Genomic DNA, 16680 nt, shown 5'->3' on the forward strand with positions numbered 1-16680 from the left:
ATATTCATCTATATTCATCTAATGTGAATTAAATAATGTAACGCTTAAATTGTGCACTTTAACTTAATTTGGAGCGCAATAAAGATGATGATAAGATACTGATAATGGTAATTGTAAATTGGGATTAGTAATCTCTTTCCCTCGTGTGGTCCGAGTGAATTAGTGCAATGAATATAGAATTCCACTGGGAGCGCTCACACCCAAGAAAAAAGTTTGGATTTGAAATCCGAGAGCAACCAGTTCTTCTGTTTTGTTGAATAAGAAAATATGTAATAGAAACATTTTGGAGAACATTTACTTTTGCGAAACTAGCTTGATATTTTGTTTTAACTTTCTAATGATGTAAATGCTGTATTTCGAGACCTTTGACCAGATACTACTTCCCATTTACAACATCTAAATGTTGAATATATCCATTTCTAACTTTCTAAACTGATGGGGTTCAGGTTATCGGTGCAGACTACATTTCCCATCCCTCCCCAAAACGTCAATTTTCTTTTCTGCACAGTACATTCTTCTCGTGCATCAGCTGTGTGTGGTGCAGTGAGCGCGCGTCCGCGCAATACAGCGCCACTTCGTCTTCAAATTGGAAAAAGAGCTCCAGCTAGCTAGAGAATTTTTGTGCCTGCTCTCAAACATTATTTTTGAGTTGAACACAGTAGATTTCCTGATACGTGTTCATTTTTCAGCAACTACTTTCAGCAACCTTTTTTTGCTTACGCCAACATTTTTAGCCAGCTGGACAAAGTAGTAGCCAGCCTACTTTCTCTACTCTGCAAGCTGCCTAGCTAGCTAGCTACATTCTCATGAAAGCTAAGAGGTAATTTTAATACGGGAATTCGGAATATCCTAATCGTTTGGATAACCGTTAGCGACAACATTGCAGAATTACTTCACATACGGAGAAAGGAGCTGTCCGCACTTTTTTGGTGGCAGTAGTTTACCAAGAGCATCTCCCATGTGGGACTACTAGTTGCGAGACTAGCGAGAAGTGCCAACGCCTTTTTCTGTCTCTCTGGCTGCATCAAAGCTTTTATTTTGCTAACTCATATGAGCAGCTCTATTCAAACGAGAATATACAAGTAAGTCATACAAAATGGGTTGCACGATTAGCGCCGAGGATAAATCAGCTGTGGAGAGGAGTAAAATGATTGATCGCAACCTACGAGAAGATGGGGAGAAAGCATCGAGAGAAGTTAAACTGCTGCTACTTGGTAAGTAACGTGTTTTCCCCCAAAAAGGAGTGAGAGTGTATGTCGTACTGTGCGGTGTTTGTTCTTGACGCATTCTCAGCCACTCATGATGATAGTGTGTCACATAGTAGTGTACATTTCGCATACCTGTTATAGCTTAATTGGTTCATTTTTGTATCACTCGCGCTTGCTTTGCTTGCAATGCTCTCCATACTTCATCCTACATCCTGTAAGCCTAGACGACATGTTCTGGTTAGCTAGTCTGTTATTTCTGTTTGTTATTCTATTCATATTCTCTCTTAAATCGCTCTTCTACTCCGGCAACAATAATAATTCCATACAACACAACCTTTTCACCTGTCAAACATATCCCTTACATGAGCATTGACTTCTGGCCTATACAAGTACAAAGGTGTTGTGACCAGTTTGTGCTTTATCTCTATTGAGAAGATCCCTCCTGTCTTTGCAGTTATTACCCCACATGCTTTTGGAGATACACACTAATGTAAACACACGTCTTCTCTCAATGGATTTGTACTGTACTTGACAACAGTGGTGGTAACTCACTGTGGTGTCCACATATACCAATACGTCTATCTGCTTGTAAGGAATGACCTCCCAGCATGAGGTGCTTCTGTGTTGGTTGGAATGTGAAGGTTTCAGACAGTTGGCTGCCAGTTACACTTTGCGGTCTACAGACCAGACAAGCAAATGATCTGGAATGAGTTCCACATTTTCAACTGCCTTCCAAGGGGTGGACCCCAACTGAGGTGGACAGGCTAAATTATATCAAGAAACATGCGGCATGAACTTCAAGTCTTGTGTTCGGTTTGTTCAAGAACTCATATGAAACTATCATGCAGGTTTAGTTAGCCTAGATCAGTGGTTCCCAAACTGTGGGTCTGGGATTCAGGTGGGTTGTGAGATATTGGTCTGAGCAGTGCTTTACTAGAACATTTCCACTGTGAACAATATATGTAAACTGTATATATTTTAAACAATAGCAAGTGAAGAAGTGGTAATAAATAAATAATAATAATTTAAAAAAAAGATTATTGAAAAGATTGGACCAGATTAGAACAAAGACATACATTTATTCCCCAGTACAATAAAGCGGACTCTACACACTAGAGGTCACATGACCAACTAACACAAGTTATCGTTACGTTAAATCTGACTCCAAAAGGTATTGTAGAAGGACGTGTAAGAGCTGTATTGAAACATTACAATGCAGGTTAATACTCAAGTGGAAACGTTAGTTTTCGAGGTCTGACCACAGAACAGAGGGGGAAAAGTTATTTTCCAGACACTGCCTTCCTTTTTTGTCTATGTTTTGGTAGCCTATAGGAAAAACAAGGGATCTAGGCTGCTGCTCTTAACACAAAACCACAGTTCCCTGGAAGGCTGGAAACTTCTCCAATGAAAATCTCCTCTCTTGATCATGACCAGTGATTCAGATCCCTTCACTCAACTTGTGTAACATCCCTCAGATACAGCAGGCTTGGGCAGTGATGTGGGGAAGTGCATTCTTGCACAACCATTTTAAGTTAACGTTTCTGTAATGGCTAGATGGTGATGTTTAGGCCTATGTAGGACATAGACTAACTGAGAGGGATGGAGAATGAGAAGGTAGGAAAAGACAAACCATCCTCCACCATGTGGAGACCTAATCTTTCAGTCAAGACCTAATCTTCCTCAGGCAAAAGCGTTTCTTGCTTTGCAACATTGGTTTGGTCATTGTATTCATGAAGTCTTGTGCCTTTTGTCATAGTCATCCTTTTTCTTCATGCAAGTATAGTGGATGATCTAAAAGCTATTAAAGGGACACTTCACAGATTTTTTTTTTGCCTCAAAATTGTTGTCCAGATCACCTTACGAACATGTGGGCATGTGAAAACACATACCAAATGTGTTCTGTAGATCAAAAGCTAGGTATCGCTGGTTTGCAGATTGCTACTCTGACTGGGTAATTACATGGTTTTTGCAAAATACAAGGAGCTTTAGGGAGGGGTGAGGTTATCGTTAGTTTTTGAAATATTTTCTGGCTATTTAGACAACAACGACCACTAATAACTTGCTGTTGAGTCATGGTGAAAATGGGTACATTTTCCTTTCATGTCCTTGACATTTAGTTTTTTTTTTTTAGATTCAAATGATATGATAGAATTCTTCAGCCACCTTTTGAAATGACAGTAGGCAGAAGTTTAGAAAGCCTCGGTAGACTAAAAAGGTTGGTTCCAGTCTTATTCACAGGTTCTACTCAAATACCGCTGACAAATCATGTTTTCCAATTCGCGCATACATTATATTGGACACGTGATGTGTGTAAAATAAGCTAGCTGACATGGACATTTGCAACCGAGAGAGGACTTGCTCACACAGTCTCGATCAAGCAAGCGACTGCTAATGTCAAACGTCAGCTTGCAACTGTAGCAAACAGACCTGTGTAATTACAACAGTGATCCGAGCCAAACCAATCTCACTTTTGGCGCATTTCTAGTCACAGACTTCAGTCAAAGTTATGGCTGATATACGGGGGAGGCTAATCTTTTCCATCACAATGTGTGCAACAGAATGGGAGGTGGATACAGCAGAGCATGTCCAAAATCAGGGGTGCATACTTTTGTATGCCGGTGCACTCCTCCCAAATAGGCAATGGCATTATGATAAAAAAAAATGTGTGCACAAAACATGATTACATTACATTATTTTATTTGTTCCATGTTTTAAGGAAAATCTAGATTTAGCCTACTGGTGATAATTGTTGCATGACAGCTGTAGCAAACAGTCGACAAATCTCACTTTTGGCACATCTCAAGTCACAGACTTCAGTCAAACGGCTGATGTACTGTACAGTAGGAGGCCTTATACATTGCGCCACGGTCCCTACGCGCCTCCTTTCCCTTCTACATATTTCTTTGTATTTGCAGTAATTTGGAATTCGCGCATCCAAGGGGAATACATGTCGGCTATCGTAAAATGTGTCCAGTCGGTAAAAAGACTGCTGTGGAAGACATTGAAGAGAGATGTGGCCAATTTAGTTGTCAATAATGGTTGTCATTTTTATCAACACGGCCTCTCAATAGTGTCCTATTCGTCACCAAAAATCTCAGACTCCTAAAATCCAGTGTGACTGGAGCGAGATGTGTTTTTGTAATTGTTTTATTGTTGAAACTACAAGTTCCAGAGCCAGCCAGGAGTTGAACATTTAATCTTAAGATATACAGTATAGGGGAGGGTAGTCTTTTTCTTGATCGTTTCCGATTAACAAACAAAGGCGACAATTTATCCAGCACACTCTCCCCGTTCAAACGATCCCTCAAAAAGCGCTGTACAAAATAAATGTATTATTATTGTTGTTATTATTATTATTACATTGTGTGAACGAGAGAAGGCTGCCCTTGCTGAAAATGTGGACGTTCGCACCATATTACGACGGTTTTAATGATGACAACTGTAGACTTTTCTATCCAGTCTGAAACCCAACATCCTTACAGCTGTCTCCCATGACAATTCCTAACTTCATTCTGTTACATTATTAAAGCCGACTCGCACTTATTCAAGTCAGACCGTGCCCCATTTCTCTGCACCGTGAGAGAATGTGTGATGGCTGTATTAGAGTAGAGGAGTTGGTCCCGTTGCTCAGTCCTCTTTAAAGTAACCTGATATTTAAAGCATTTCCGCTCTTCATCTCTGCAATTCATGAGCTGCTATAATAAACTTGATTTTGACAATCTATCTGATAAGACAAACCATTCTCTTTGTCATAGCCTCGGTAGGCTAAAAAGGGTGGTCTAGCTTCTATACCGTAGTTTCATGTAGCGTTAAAAGCAGTCTTTTGCCATCTATAAACTTTGCAGGGCTCATAGAAGGTGGTTCAGAAAAATATATATGTATATTGTGATATCATATTGTTATCGTTCAGAGAGTGGAAAATATTGTGATATGAAATTTAGGCCATGTCGCCCACCGCTAGGTCTAGCTGTATTACCACAATTCAGATGTGCTGTGCGCCTCTGTCTAATTACTGTGGTTGCAAAGTAGCTATGTTTTTATAACACGCTGTTCCTACGCCAGTTAAATACTCCCCAGATGTTTGTGGAAATTCATTTCTGTGGTTGCTCGTGCTTAGTTTGAAAAATTCTACTCACAAATCTTTCAATAACATGCAACTTTGATACCCCTTTAATTACATGCCAATTAGGCTATGAGAGCTCTCACTCATAAGTAAACTTAATATTTCCTGTTCTAAAGACAGAGAGTAGGGCGTTGTTTGTTTAGGTTTTAAACAGACCTTGAATAGGTTCTGTTCTGTGCTCTTCAACGCCCAGTTCAACATGATATCTGGGATTGCCTCTGGTGTGACAATGGAAAAAAAAACATTTGTTCAGAGGTGTGATAATTGTTTCCTGTTTCATTCTAGGTTTTATTCCTCAAATAAAAGTAGCTTGTTGAATTAAACTCACAGGGCAGGTTTAGGCCTAAGCCTAGTAAAAAAGTATCCTAGCCTAAGCCTTGGGCGCCGGAACACACAAGCCAGAACCGCCCATAGGGCAGGAGCCTCCTATTTCAGCAGCTCGATCTACAAGTACACCCCCTAGACAGGACTGGACAGGACGCTTGTCTTTCACAGGGCTTGCAGCAAATACTTCTCCTTAATGCTGAGTGACACACAGAGAGGCATCCATTTTTAGAGTCTTTGATATGACTCGGCTGAGGATTGAACACACAATCTCAGGGCAGACACTCTAACCACAAGTAGTATTAGACTAAAAAGCATTTTTAGATGATCCATTGTTCAGTGGAGAATATCCATTATGTGATTTATTCCAAGACTTGGCTTGATCTGTGTCTGGGAATATGCCCTTCATAGTATGGTTTCATGCCTTAAATGATTATTCTACCTTATTTATTTTTTTCAGTGGCCATTATTGATTACCACACTGCAGTTTCTGTGTCTCAGGCTCCAGGCTCTTTCTTACTGCAGCTGCCTATGTGAGGAATTTTCCACATGATACTGGTGCACATGTCTCTTGGTATAGCCCACACACTGTGCTATAAATATAGGCCAATGAGGGAGTCTGATTTCTCTCTAGTGTGAGATGCAAGCAAACTACTCATGGCCATACTCACTTTACTCTACTTCCATAAAAATGGGCACACAAGATAAGATCCATAGGGAGTCTGTACTCTTATTTGGGTATTGTCATTGGTGTTTATTGCTGGTTCTTTAACTGTTGTTTCTTTCCCAGGTGCTGGAGAATCTGGGAAAAGCACAATAGTGAAGCAGATGAAGTAAGTTCACCTTGCAGTCACATACTATAACACTGGTAGCACAGGTCGCAGTCCAAAAAACATTCTGTCAAACTCACCACACACACACACACACACACAGGCATACATAAGCTGTTCCATGTCCAGCTCTCTTGTAAGAGCTTAATGGTGCAGGAAGAATTGCCATTGCAGCTGAGTTCATCTGTTAGAAGTGCTGTGGATGCAGAGATGCGGCCTCATTTAGCGCTGTTCAGGCAGAGGAAGAAGCACCCATTTTACATAACACACCAAACAATGGCCACAAAAGCCAGCAGAGCCTGGCAGGGCCTGAATAGATTCCCTGGATTCCCACGTTAGCCAAAGCGTGCTGTTTCACTGAATTTACTCCGCTACAGTTGATTTTGTTTTCAACATAATCTAGTCCTAAATAACTTGAAAGAAAAACTGAAGTTAAAATGCCCCCCACTTTTGAAGAGATTTCTGTGAAGCAACAAATGCACTGTCACTTTTGCATTTCACTGTATACTTGTATGCACGTGACAAATAAAGAATCTTGAATCTTGAAATGTTTCTTTTAATTTGATCTGAAATCTAAAAGATCATTGTCGATTTCCTTCCACCTAGAATCATTCATGAGGATGGATACTCAGAAGAGGAGTGCAAGCAGTACAAAGTGGTGGTGTACAGCAACACCATTCAGTCCATCATCGCCATCATCAGAGCCATGGGTCGCCTAAAGATAAGCTTTGGGGACGCCGCACGAGCGGTGTGTTTTGTTTCTCAGATTATGCCAGTAATGGTCAATTTGATGACTTCAGAGCCTAGGTCCTACCACCATTGATGCAGTGTTCACTAACCCTAACCCACTAAGAGACCTGTATGAATGCATGTGTTTCGAATGACGGTTTTAGGATCTGTGTGGGTATGTTGCATGGGCTCAGGGGTTCCCTGGTGAAAGGGCATTTGTGTAACAGGGCTGTCTCTCTCTTGCCAGGATGATGCCCGTCAGCTGTTTGCTCTGGCAAGCTCGGCGGAGGAGGGAGTGATGACGGCAGAGCTGATCAGCGTGATCCGGAGACTTTGGACAGACAGCGGTGTCCAGACCTGCTTCATCCGCTCCCGAGAGTACCAGCTCAACGATTCAGCATCATAGTAAGGGCTCAGCTCTGTCCCTTTACACTCCACTAGGCATCCTGGTGTACTACCAGAGGATGGCTGTGTGTAGTCAAACGACTGTGTCGAGAGCAGACGTTCTTTTGCATTATTGAATCTGACCCACTCCCAAAGCATTATGCTCGTTCCCCCGATTGTCATTGTCTTGCTGATCACAAACCAGTAGCTGTAATGTCGGATGAGTTGTTCTTCTGAAATTACAAGGAGGTACAAGAAGTAGTGAAACAAGATTGGTCTTGCACTCCTCGTTCTTGTGTGAACTTGTTTAAAAATGTTGCTGCACAACTGATAGCATTACAGAAAGCAATGATGAAAGCAATTGTGAAAACTCTCATTATTATTGCTCATATTTTGTACATTCACAGCTATTGGAATCTCAGTTAGGTACATTGAAAATGTATTTATTTATCAGTGAATTCTATATTATTTTTCAACAGTATCTTATAGAGGGAACAATCAAAATTGTGTATAAGTTCACTAAATATGAAGAACATGTTTGCAATAGGAGAAGGTGCACTGAGACCAAACACAATTGTGTAATTGTGTGCTTGTCCTAGTGGATTAATCAACTTATGATAAATGGCAGGTTTTGGCTACCTTCTACTGTATACAGTATATCACGCATGCCCTGGAGGAAAGTAGGTTAGTGTGAAGGACACGTCTTTATTTTGGAAACACAGGACCTGTAGTGGTTGTAGGTTCACTCTGTACACACTCTCAGGCCAGAGAGACCGCTGGAGTCAGTCAGGGCCTACACTCTGTTTTCACTCAAACCGTGAGCAGCCAATGTTTATCATTCATCAAAATATGAACCCATATTTAGTATCACTTCACATGGATTCCATGGAGCCCTATGCTATCTCTGCCGAGAACACGTCCTCCAGTTTTGTAGACTTGGGGTCAACTATGTTTTGTCTGAATAAGGTGTCATGGATTTCTTTAGTTTTTTTCCTATATTTCTGTATTTGTTCAAACTATTATTTGTTTTATTTAAACACTGGAATATTATAAGATTTATTTAAACATTTAAATTCCTTTTTGTTTTCAAATTAACCGTATTGTGGTTGTTCTTTACACAAACTGTAGACTTGGGCCATTTTGTGATTGGGTAGTCTCATTGGGGACCAGTTGTCCTCATGTCTCCATCTCTCCCACAGCTATCTGAATGACCTGGACAGGATCTCCCAGCAGAGCTACGTCCCCACTCAGCAGGACGTGCTGCGCACGCGCGTCAAGACTACCGGCATCGTGGAGACCCACTTCACCTTCAAAGAGCTCTACTTCAAGTCAGTGTACCACTCACTTCCTTCGTTACTAATGTCCGAAAGAGACCTGGTTAGAATGGTGCAACTTTTGAGGCACAATCAAACACTAGTGAATCGGAGAAAACATACAAGAAACTGTATGTTATGTTAACTGTTTGAAAAAAATCCCCAAATTAATGGATTTTCAGCTTGAACCGGAAGTAAATTCAACAAATTACATTCTGACAGCACGCTTCGGGGCACTATGACTTTGCCAAATTCGTGAGGTGATTCATTCAGACAAGGATTAGTTTGTGTACTTTTGATATAGGCAAACATCTGGGTCTTTAGAGAATACAATCCTCCTCAGTGCAAGCCAGAGCCTAATGAGGCAACCAACTCTGTCAACATGAATGAATTAATTAGATAAACATTACTCATTAATTATGTCTAAGTGATTAATTTAGACACATTAACACACATGCATGCAAATTAACTCTTAAAGGGCCACTGAAGTGAAAATTGTCATTTTCAGTGTTTTGGTTTGAATTTTTGCTTCACCAGATCAAATTAGCAACTTCCAAATCTGGAAAATTAATATTTTCCAGTCTTCTTTGTGTAAAAGTGCTGCTACTCTCTCTCAAATGGTCAGTTTTCAGTGGGTGTGATTTAAGAGGTTATGTCCTTCACCATGTTGTACTCCAATAGGATGCGTGCTCTGAGCAATACAACTTAGTCAAATTATAAACCAATTATATAATTTGTTTACATTTTCCCTCCCATTTTAGCTAGCACTAGCAGTACACACATTGTCAGCTCTTGGCAGATACAGATAACAGCTGAGACAAGATGAAACTGGCCATTTAGAATGTTGTGGTAAAATGCAGCAAGACTGTTAAGAATACAAAGGTAAGAAAATGATGTAGCTAAACATTTTTGGCTTTTAGCAGATGCCTTTACCCAAAGCAACTTACAACAAATGCATTTGTCTAAGTAAGTGAATCATCTCTCCATCAGTCATCATAAGAAAATGAAATCTATGCCAGGACCAGGGGCCATTGGCAGTCACAATGCTAGAAGAAGGAAGAATTACTTATTTTTTTAAAATGTATTTACAGTAGAGAAACAGGGGGGTAGTGTACAGGGGGGTAGTGGGGATGAAGAGGTCTTTAGGAGGGACAGTTAAGCCTGCAATGCAGCCTGAAGTGATGGGTCTTCAATCTACATCGGAAGATAGGTAGTGACTCTGCAGTCCTGACAGCAGTGGGAAACTCGTTTCACCAGCAGTGGGAAACTCGTTCCAGTGAAAAGCCGTGACTGAGTAGCCTGACTGCTGCATCCACATAGAGGCGGCAGTGCCAGGCGGCCAGCCGAGGTGGAAGAGCGGAGTGATCGGGCAGGGGTTTGGGGGCTGACGTGGTCCTCTGTGGCTCAGTCGGTAGAGCATGGCGCTAACAACGCTTAGGTTGTGGGTTTGATTCCCGATGGGACCATATATACTGAAATGTATGCACTCACTGCAATAAAAGCGTCAGCTAAATGGCGTATATATTATGACCAAGTAGGTAGGGGCTGTTCCCTTTGCCGCCCAGTAGGCGAGCACCAGGGTCTTGAATCTGGGAGGCCGGTTTTTCTCCATTTCCTCTCAGCAGCCCGGAGCCCTAATCTACAAGCTTGCAGGGATTCAGACAGCCAAGGAGCGCGTGGAGAGGATTGTGTTGGCCTTGAGGTCAGTGGACAGAGAGAGTCGAAGGAGATGAGGAAAGGGTGGACAGGAGGGTGGAGGAGGCTGCATCAGTGGATAGAAGGGAGAAGGATTCAACAGAGGGTAGGGAGGATAAGACAGAGCAAGAGAGAGCGGTGAGGGAGAGGGTACGCAGGTTGCGACGAGAGGATACAGTGTGGGTAGAGTCTGACTGGGAGGGGGAGGATTTGAGGGGAAGGGAGAAGGATACAAAATGATGATCAGAAACCGGAAGACGGGTAACAGTAAGGTTGGAGGTATGGGAGGATCTGGTGAAGACAAGTTTGAGCCGATTGCCCGCCTTCTGAGTCGGAGGAGTGTGGGACAGGCTGCCGGAGTAGGTGTGTTTTCCGGTGTAATCCATGTCTCTGTGAGAGCAAGGAAGTGGAGGGACATGAAGCAGGCGTAAGCTGAGAATAGCCTCTGCTTTCCGGACTGCTGACTGGCAGTTCCAAAGTCCTCCTGCAACAGTGAGGTCGTGGTCAGTTGAGCATGGTGGGTAGATTAGAAGGGTTGCGAGGGGAGGTATAGCTTCCATGTGTCCTCCTGAGGGATGAAATAACAGGAATGGGGAGAAAGCACATTGTGATATTTGCCAGTATCGAGAGAGAGGGTTTGTGGGCAATACAAGATGTAGGCAGCGCTCAATACACTACAAAAAAACTAATAGAAAAAATACTTCCTCTCAGGCCTTCCTCAATGGACTCCACAGATTGACTCCTTCGTCTTCATGTCAGGAGGCAGCTGCTCTTTGACCGTCAGGATAGAAATGCAGATTCTGTAATTGCTGATGACTTAGCAGGGTTGCAGCCCCTCCTACCTAACGATCAGTTAACGACCAGACAGGTTTCACCCCTCACTCCAAATGAATTTAGTTGTAGTCAAAGGTGAGTAGGGACTTAAATATCTTGCAGAATAGTTTCAGGACCTCCCACTGGAGATTGACAGCAATTGGCTTCAAACAGATAGCTTTCAACAGAAACTAGGTCCCAGGGTTTCAGGCAAGATAGCCACAAAAAATACTACCAACAACACACTGATTTTAACAAGATTAAATTACTTACTCAGTCTAGAGAACAGGCTTCACCTCACTCCAAATGTATTTAATTCAGTTAGTTATCTTGTTGTTTGAGCTAGCACAGTGTTGTGTTTTGCAAGCTAGAAAAACAACCTGTTTGCTAATTTATCTTAGTAGAGTTGCTAACATTTTTACAAAGCTAGCTTAAAAGTAACTCAACAAAAATGTAACAGCATCCAAATGCAAACAGAAATGCTGCATACATCCACATAAGACACTGTAGGCTGCTAACAAATTGGTCAACATTACAGCCAGCTTAAAAAAACGTTGAACCGGTGAAGACTAACTGTCAATCAAAAATTGAGCGTCACGCACAGTCAATCCTGTCGTCTGCTGGCTAGAGAAATTGTGATAAGCAATTAAAGTATATAACTTAGCATTTACCCAGAAATTATTTGATTTGGAAATCAAAGTTATTTTAGTGGGCCTTTAATGAATTGCCATTCAAATACAGGAGTACCCGTCAAAAGTCATTGGATGCACTGACAATTTTGTTCATGCATAGATTTGTGTGCTCAGCAAAGCATGATTCCTAGAAAAACTCACTGACTAGATTGATGCAGGGGCATCAGTCCTTCGTTCAGTTGTATGGCTGGAGGTAATTCTGTTCAGTCTGTCTGTGGCCTTGGAGGGCCACAGGTGCAGAAAGGAGCCTAGACGAGCATGGATTGGAGAGCTAAAAGGAAAGGTGTGTGTGTGTGTGTGGTGGAGGCTGTACACGGGTTGGAGAGAAGCACATATACTGTATTTGTACATGTATTTTTTTTACATGCTTTCATGTGTAGTAATGACAGTGGGCATGATATGTGGTAGGATTATAAGAATAGGTAAATCTGTTGTTCTAAACAAATACTGTACACAGCACTGTGTTGGTACGGTTATGGATATACTATACTATACTGAACTCATCTTTGACAAAACACAACCAATAGCTGCACATGTATTCCATGGCTTTGCCTGCAGACCTGCTCTGATTCTGCACTAAACCCGGAGTGTGTATGTGTGCGTGTCTTTATTTTACCACAGGATGTTTGATGTAGGCGGCCAGCGTTCAGAGAGGAAGAAGTGGATCCACTGCTTTGAGGGAGTCACAGCTATCATCTTTTGCGTGGCCCTGAGCGACTACGACCTTGTCTTGGCAGAGGATGAGGAGATGGTGAGGGGGGAGCGGGGGGGGGGGAGACACAAGAGAGAATGCAGAACCGTAAAAACTGAGCTCTACTCTATAAACTCTCACCATTCTGTACAGGGCCTAATCTATCAATTTTAAGGATCATTTATGTAAAGTGGACGGTCTCCCAACTTCCTCCCTCCACACACAATAAACAAAAACACTTTGTTTATTCAGTACTTGTCTTGTGATGTAAAATCTCATGATGTTCCTGCCCTATGCTTGAGTTCTGGGTTCTGACGTAGCTTACCCTTACTTCCTGTCAGAACCGCATGCACGAGAGCATGAAGCTGTTTGACAGCATCTGCAACAACAAGTGGTTCACAGACACCTCCATCATCCTCTTCCTCAACAAAAAGGACCTGTTTGAGGAGAAGATCAGCAGGAGTGCGCTCACCATCTGCTACCCAGAGTACTCTGGTGAGAGATGTCATATGGTTTGATTTATGCATTGGAATTTCAGTGAGGCTATTTTCAGCATACTCACAATATTTGTTGCTTCCATACCATGCAATCACATTTTAATTTATTTAACTTCTGTTGGAAGAGGAAGTCTAACTCAGCTGTGGTTGGGTTTGTTTATGAACTGTACCTACTATCACAGTACCAACTCTTTAATGACAGCACCCTCACCAGCAACTGCAAAATATCAATCATGTTAATACTTAATCAGAATTTCACTCTTTAAATGTCCCTTCACTGTGGCTCTGAACTGTGTTCCTTTGGCTTTCAATTTGAAGTTCATTTGTACAAGCTAACCTATTAGGCTGCGATGCCTCTGGCTTGTTGAAATGTCAATATGTCAATGTTATTGCATCTGTCCCTACTAAAATAAACATGTAAATAAAAATAAAAATAAGTCCTCACAAGGTTTATTATAATGAGTGAAAGCCCATAAAGACACCCAGGCAAAGACTAATACTCCTTATATTAAACAGTTGTGGATAACCATTTGCACTGAATAATTTAGTCCAGCTGTATAGAGATCAAGTCAAAATAGAAGTCTTAAATATTCATGTTGCTTCCCTGTTGTATTAGGGTTTTTCCTCATCGCTTGTCAGTTTGGATAACCCAGACCTTTCTCTTGTTCCTGATAGACTCTGACGGTTACACCTATTTTTGGATTTGAAACGCAGGGGAATGAGGCAAGGTGCAGTTTAGTTTAATTATGCAGCCAAATTGAAAGAGGTGCCTCCACGCTAGTAGTATAGGCAGTAGTCGGTAGCACTTAATTTCATGTTGATGTTACAAAAAAGTAATTAGGGGATCAAAGTGCGCTGAAACACTATTGTAATTGTTAGGGTGGTTCTTCTCATTATTATTATTAATATTAATAATAATAATAATATTATTATTATTATTACACTATGTTCACAGCACTAGTCTCTAACAACAAATACAAAATAATATTTCATATAGAAATCTTCAAATGCTTGTCAATCCAGGTCACTTAGTTCGATTAACATGACACTTGGCATGGGCATCAGGGACATCACTCTGAAGACCTCTGCCGAGTTCAGTGTTGTTCACTTGAGGAGTACATTTAAAAATGTCTATGATGTACACTTGCACTTTGGCAGCAATGATGTGTGTTTAGTTTGTGTTTATCTATTCACGTTTTATGCAGAGGTTCAGTCTGATAACATAAAACAATTATACTTCTGTCTTTCAATTGCAAGTATCCTAAAAATCTAGCAATACTTATCGGTCTAATTTTTACACAGTTATGTTTTGCTCATGTCTAAACTCAAAATGACTTAGTTACCTTTCCATTGACAGTAACTGTGGTCACACTGTGATCCCCCTCCTGTCTCCTGCTGTAGGTGCCAGCACATACGAGGAGGCAGCTGCCTACATCCAGTGTCAATTTGAGGACCTGAACAGACGGAAGGACACCAAGGAGATCTACACTCACTTCACCTGCGCCACAGACACCAAGAATGTGCAGTTTGTCTTTGACGCTGTCACTGACGTCATCATCAAGATCAACCTGAAGGAGTGTGGGCTCTACTGAGGTTCTACCACCTACAGGTCAGCACCTTCAGCGCCTTGACTGACTTTGCATGACACAGAATTAATCTGTAATATGGCTTTCATGGGTGATGTATTGGTTCTCTTCTCTCGTCATTTTCTGTGTAGCCGTCTGATGAGACTCTTCGACGGGATATGACGTTGGCTGTCTTCACTAGATGGTTTGGGAAGTAAGGCCAGACTGAGACCATTGCCATGCTGCATGCAGCACATGAATTCTCAATTTTTTTCCTTGTTTAATGCTCGAACTGAGCAGGACAGAACTGTGGGAAAACTGAGTGCAATTCTCACTGTGAGTTCAATGGGAGCCAGGTCAGTCAGGTCATTTATCTTTTTTTAATTTACAGACATAAATGGAGTGATGTTTTTATGGCATTGGTGCCAGTCACAGTGCTGTTAGAAAAAAGTAGTGTTCTTTCCATTCCAGTGCTCTCACCTGTAGATGTCACAATACTATGCACAAGGACCAAAACATAAAGCTGACTATGAAGCTGATGAGCTCAATGTTTTGTGACAGATTTGTAGATTTTGTCACCAATTTAAACCTACACACTGCATCCTTTCTTTTTGCCATAATAATCATGTCATTTTCACTTGTTTGTATTAAGTAGTTGTAATCCTAGTTCTTTTTTTATTTTTGGTTTAAGATTTTATTCGAATTTTGAAAGCACTTACATAGAATCAGTAGTGTGAATGCTCTAATATATGTATGGATCAGGAATTCATGTGATACCTTTGATGTGCATAGACTAGGCTAACTCTTAAGTTTGATTTTTAATAGTGGCCTGATCTTTCAGGATTTCAAAAGTGTTTTCTAGACTATAACATGAGAGACAGTAGGTTTCACCTGTGCTACTGTACATGGGTACTCACTTAGTTTTGATTTTGATTTTTAAACTAAAATTAGAAATGGACCACTTTGCATTGAACAATATTTTTGTATTTAGAGCACTTGTTCACTACAGCACATTGTTTATGGATAATTGTCATGTGAGCACTACAGTATGTGAAGGTGAATAATTCCACACCACTACCTGCATGAAAGAGAATTTGGCATTCACATCTTGATATTTTATTGAGAGACTTGTTTTATTCAAAGTGTTTTTTTAATCCTGTGGATTTCAGTTAAGAATGAACTGACCAAACTAGATCAAGTTTGTAACAAAATGTTTTGGTACAATGTGATAAGCTGCCCTCTTGTTTAAAGTTCAGACCCCACAGCATGCCTTCACCTTGTCGAGAAAAATAACGTTGCCAAATAGCCAAGCACAATTTGGGTTAGACTGTGATGACTTCCTCCACAGAAGCATACCTTACATTACTGGAGGCAGCCTTGGTAACATTGATGATTCAGTTTGACTGTACAGATGTATTGTTAATCTTAACACTATTAAATGATGGCACTAAGCTCCCAGCTTTACTCTTTTGTCCTCCTCTTCCTAATATCAATCCAATCAATGTCAAAATGTAAACACAAAATGTAAACATAGAATTGCCTACATCCAGTGTCAATTTGAGGACCTGAACAGACGGAAGGACCATAAACACAGAAAGGTAACCACTTTTACCCAAACGAAGTACACAAGCAGGTCATGCAGAAAAGGAACAGCAGGGCAGACCTCTGTGACGCACCTTCATGCTTCAGCTGTTGCCCTAGCTCATCCCAACAGCACTGCTCAGGGCTGCACATGCTCCCACTTCTGAAAGGTCGGGATTTAGTGTCTCCTGTTGCAGGCTGTCCATGTTACACTGTAATTAGACCTTTTTATTCT

General features: G+C 41.2%; 1 protein-coding gene across 1 annotated transcript; it reads left to right on the plus strand.

Annotated features, from left to right (window-relative positions):
- The first annotated feature begins 550 nt into the window (after window positions 1-550).
- Window positions 551-15793, plus strand: gnai3 (guanine nucleotide binding protein (G protein), alpha inhibiting activity polypeptide 3). Its single transcript, XM_083674973.1, has 9 exons — window positions 551-1214; window positions 6446-6488; window positions 7092-7233; window positions 7462-7619; window positions 8798-8926; window positions 12733-12862; window positions 13144-13297; window positions 14701-14908; window positions 15017-15793. Exons 1-8 carry the CDS (start codon window positions 1097-1099, stop codon window positions 14889-14891), a joined length of 1065 nt encoding a protein of 354 aa, XP_083531099.1. The 5' UTR covers window positions 551-1096; the 3' UTR covers window positions 14892-14908; window positions 15017-15793.
- The last annotated feature ends 887 nt before the right edge of the window (window positions 15794-16680 follow it).

This window comes from Argentina silus, assembly GCF_951799395.1.
Source record: "Argentina silus genome assembly, chromosome: 8".
NCBI classification, from domain to species: Eukaryota; Metazoa; Chordata; class Actinopteri; order Argentiniformes; family Argentinidae; genus Argentina; species Argentina silus.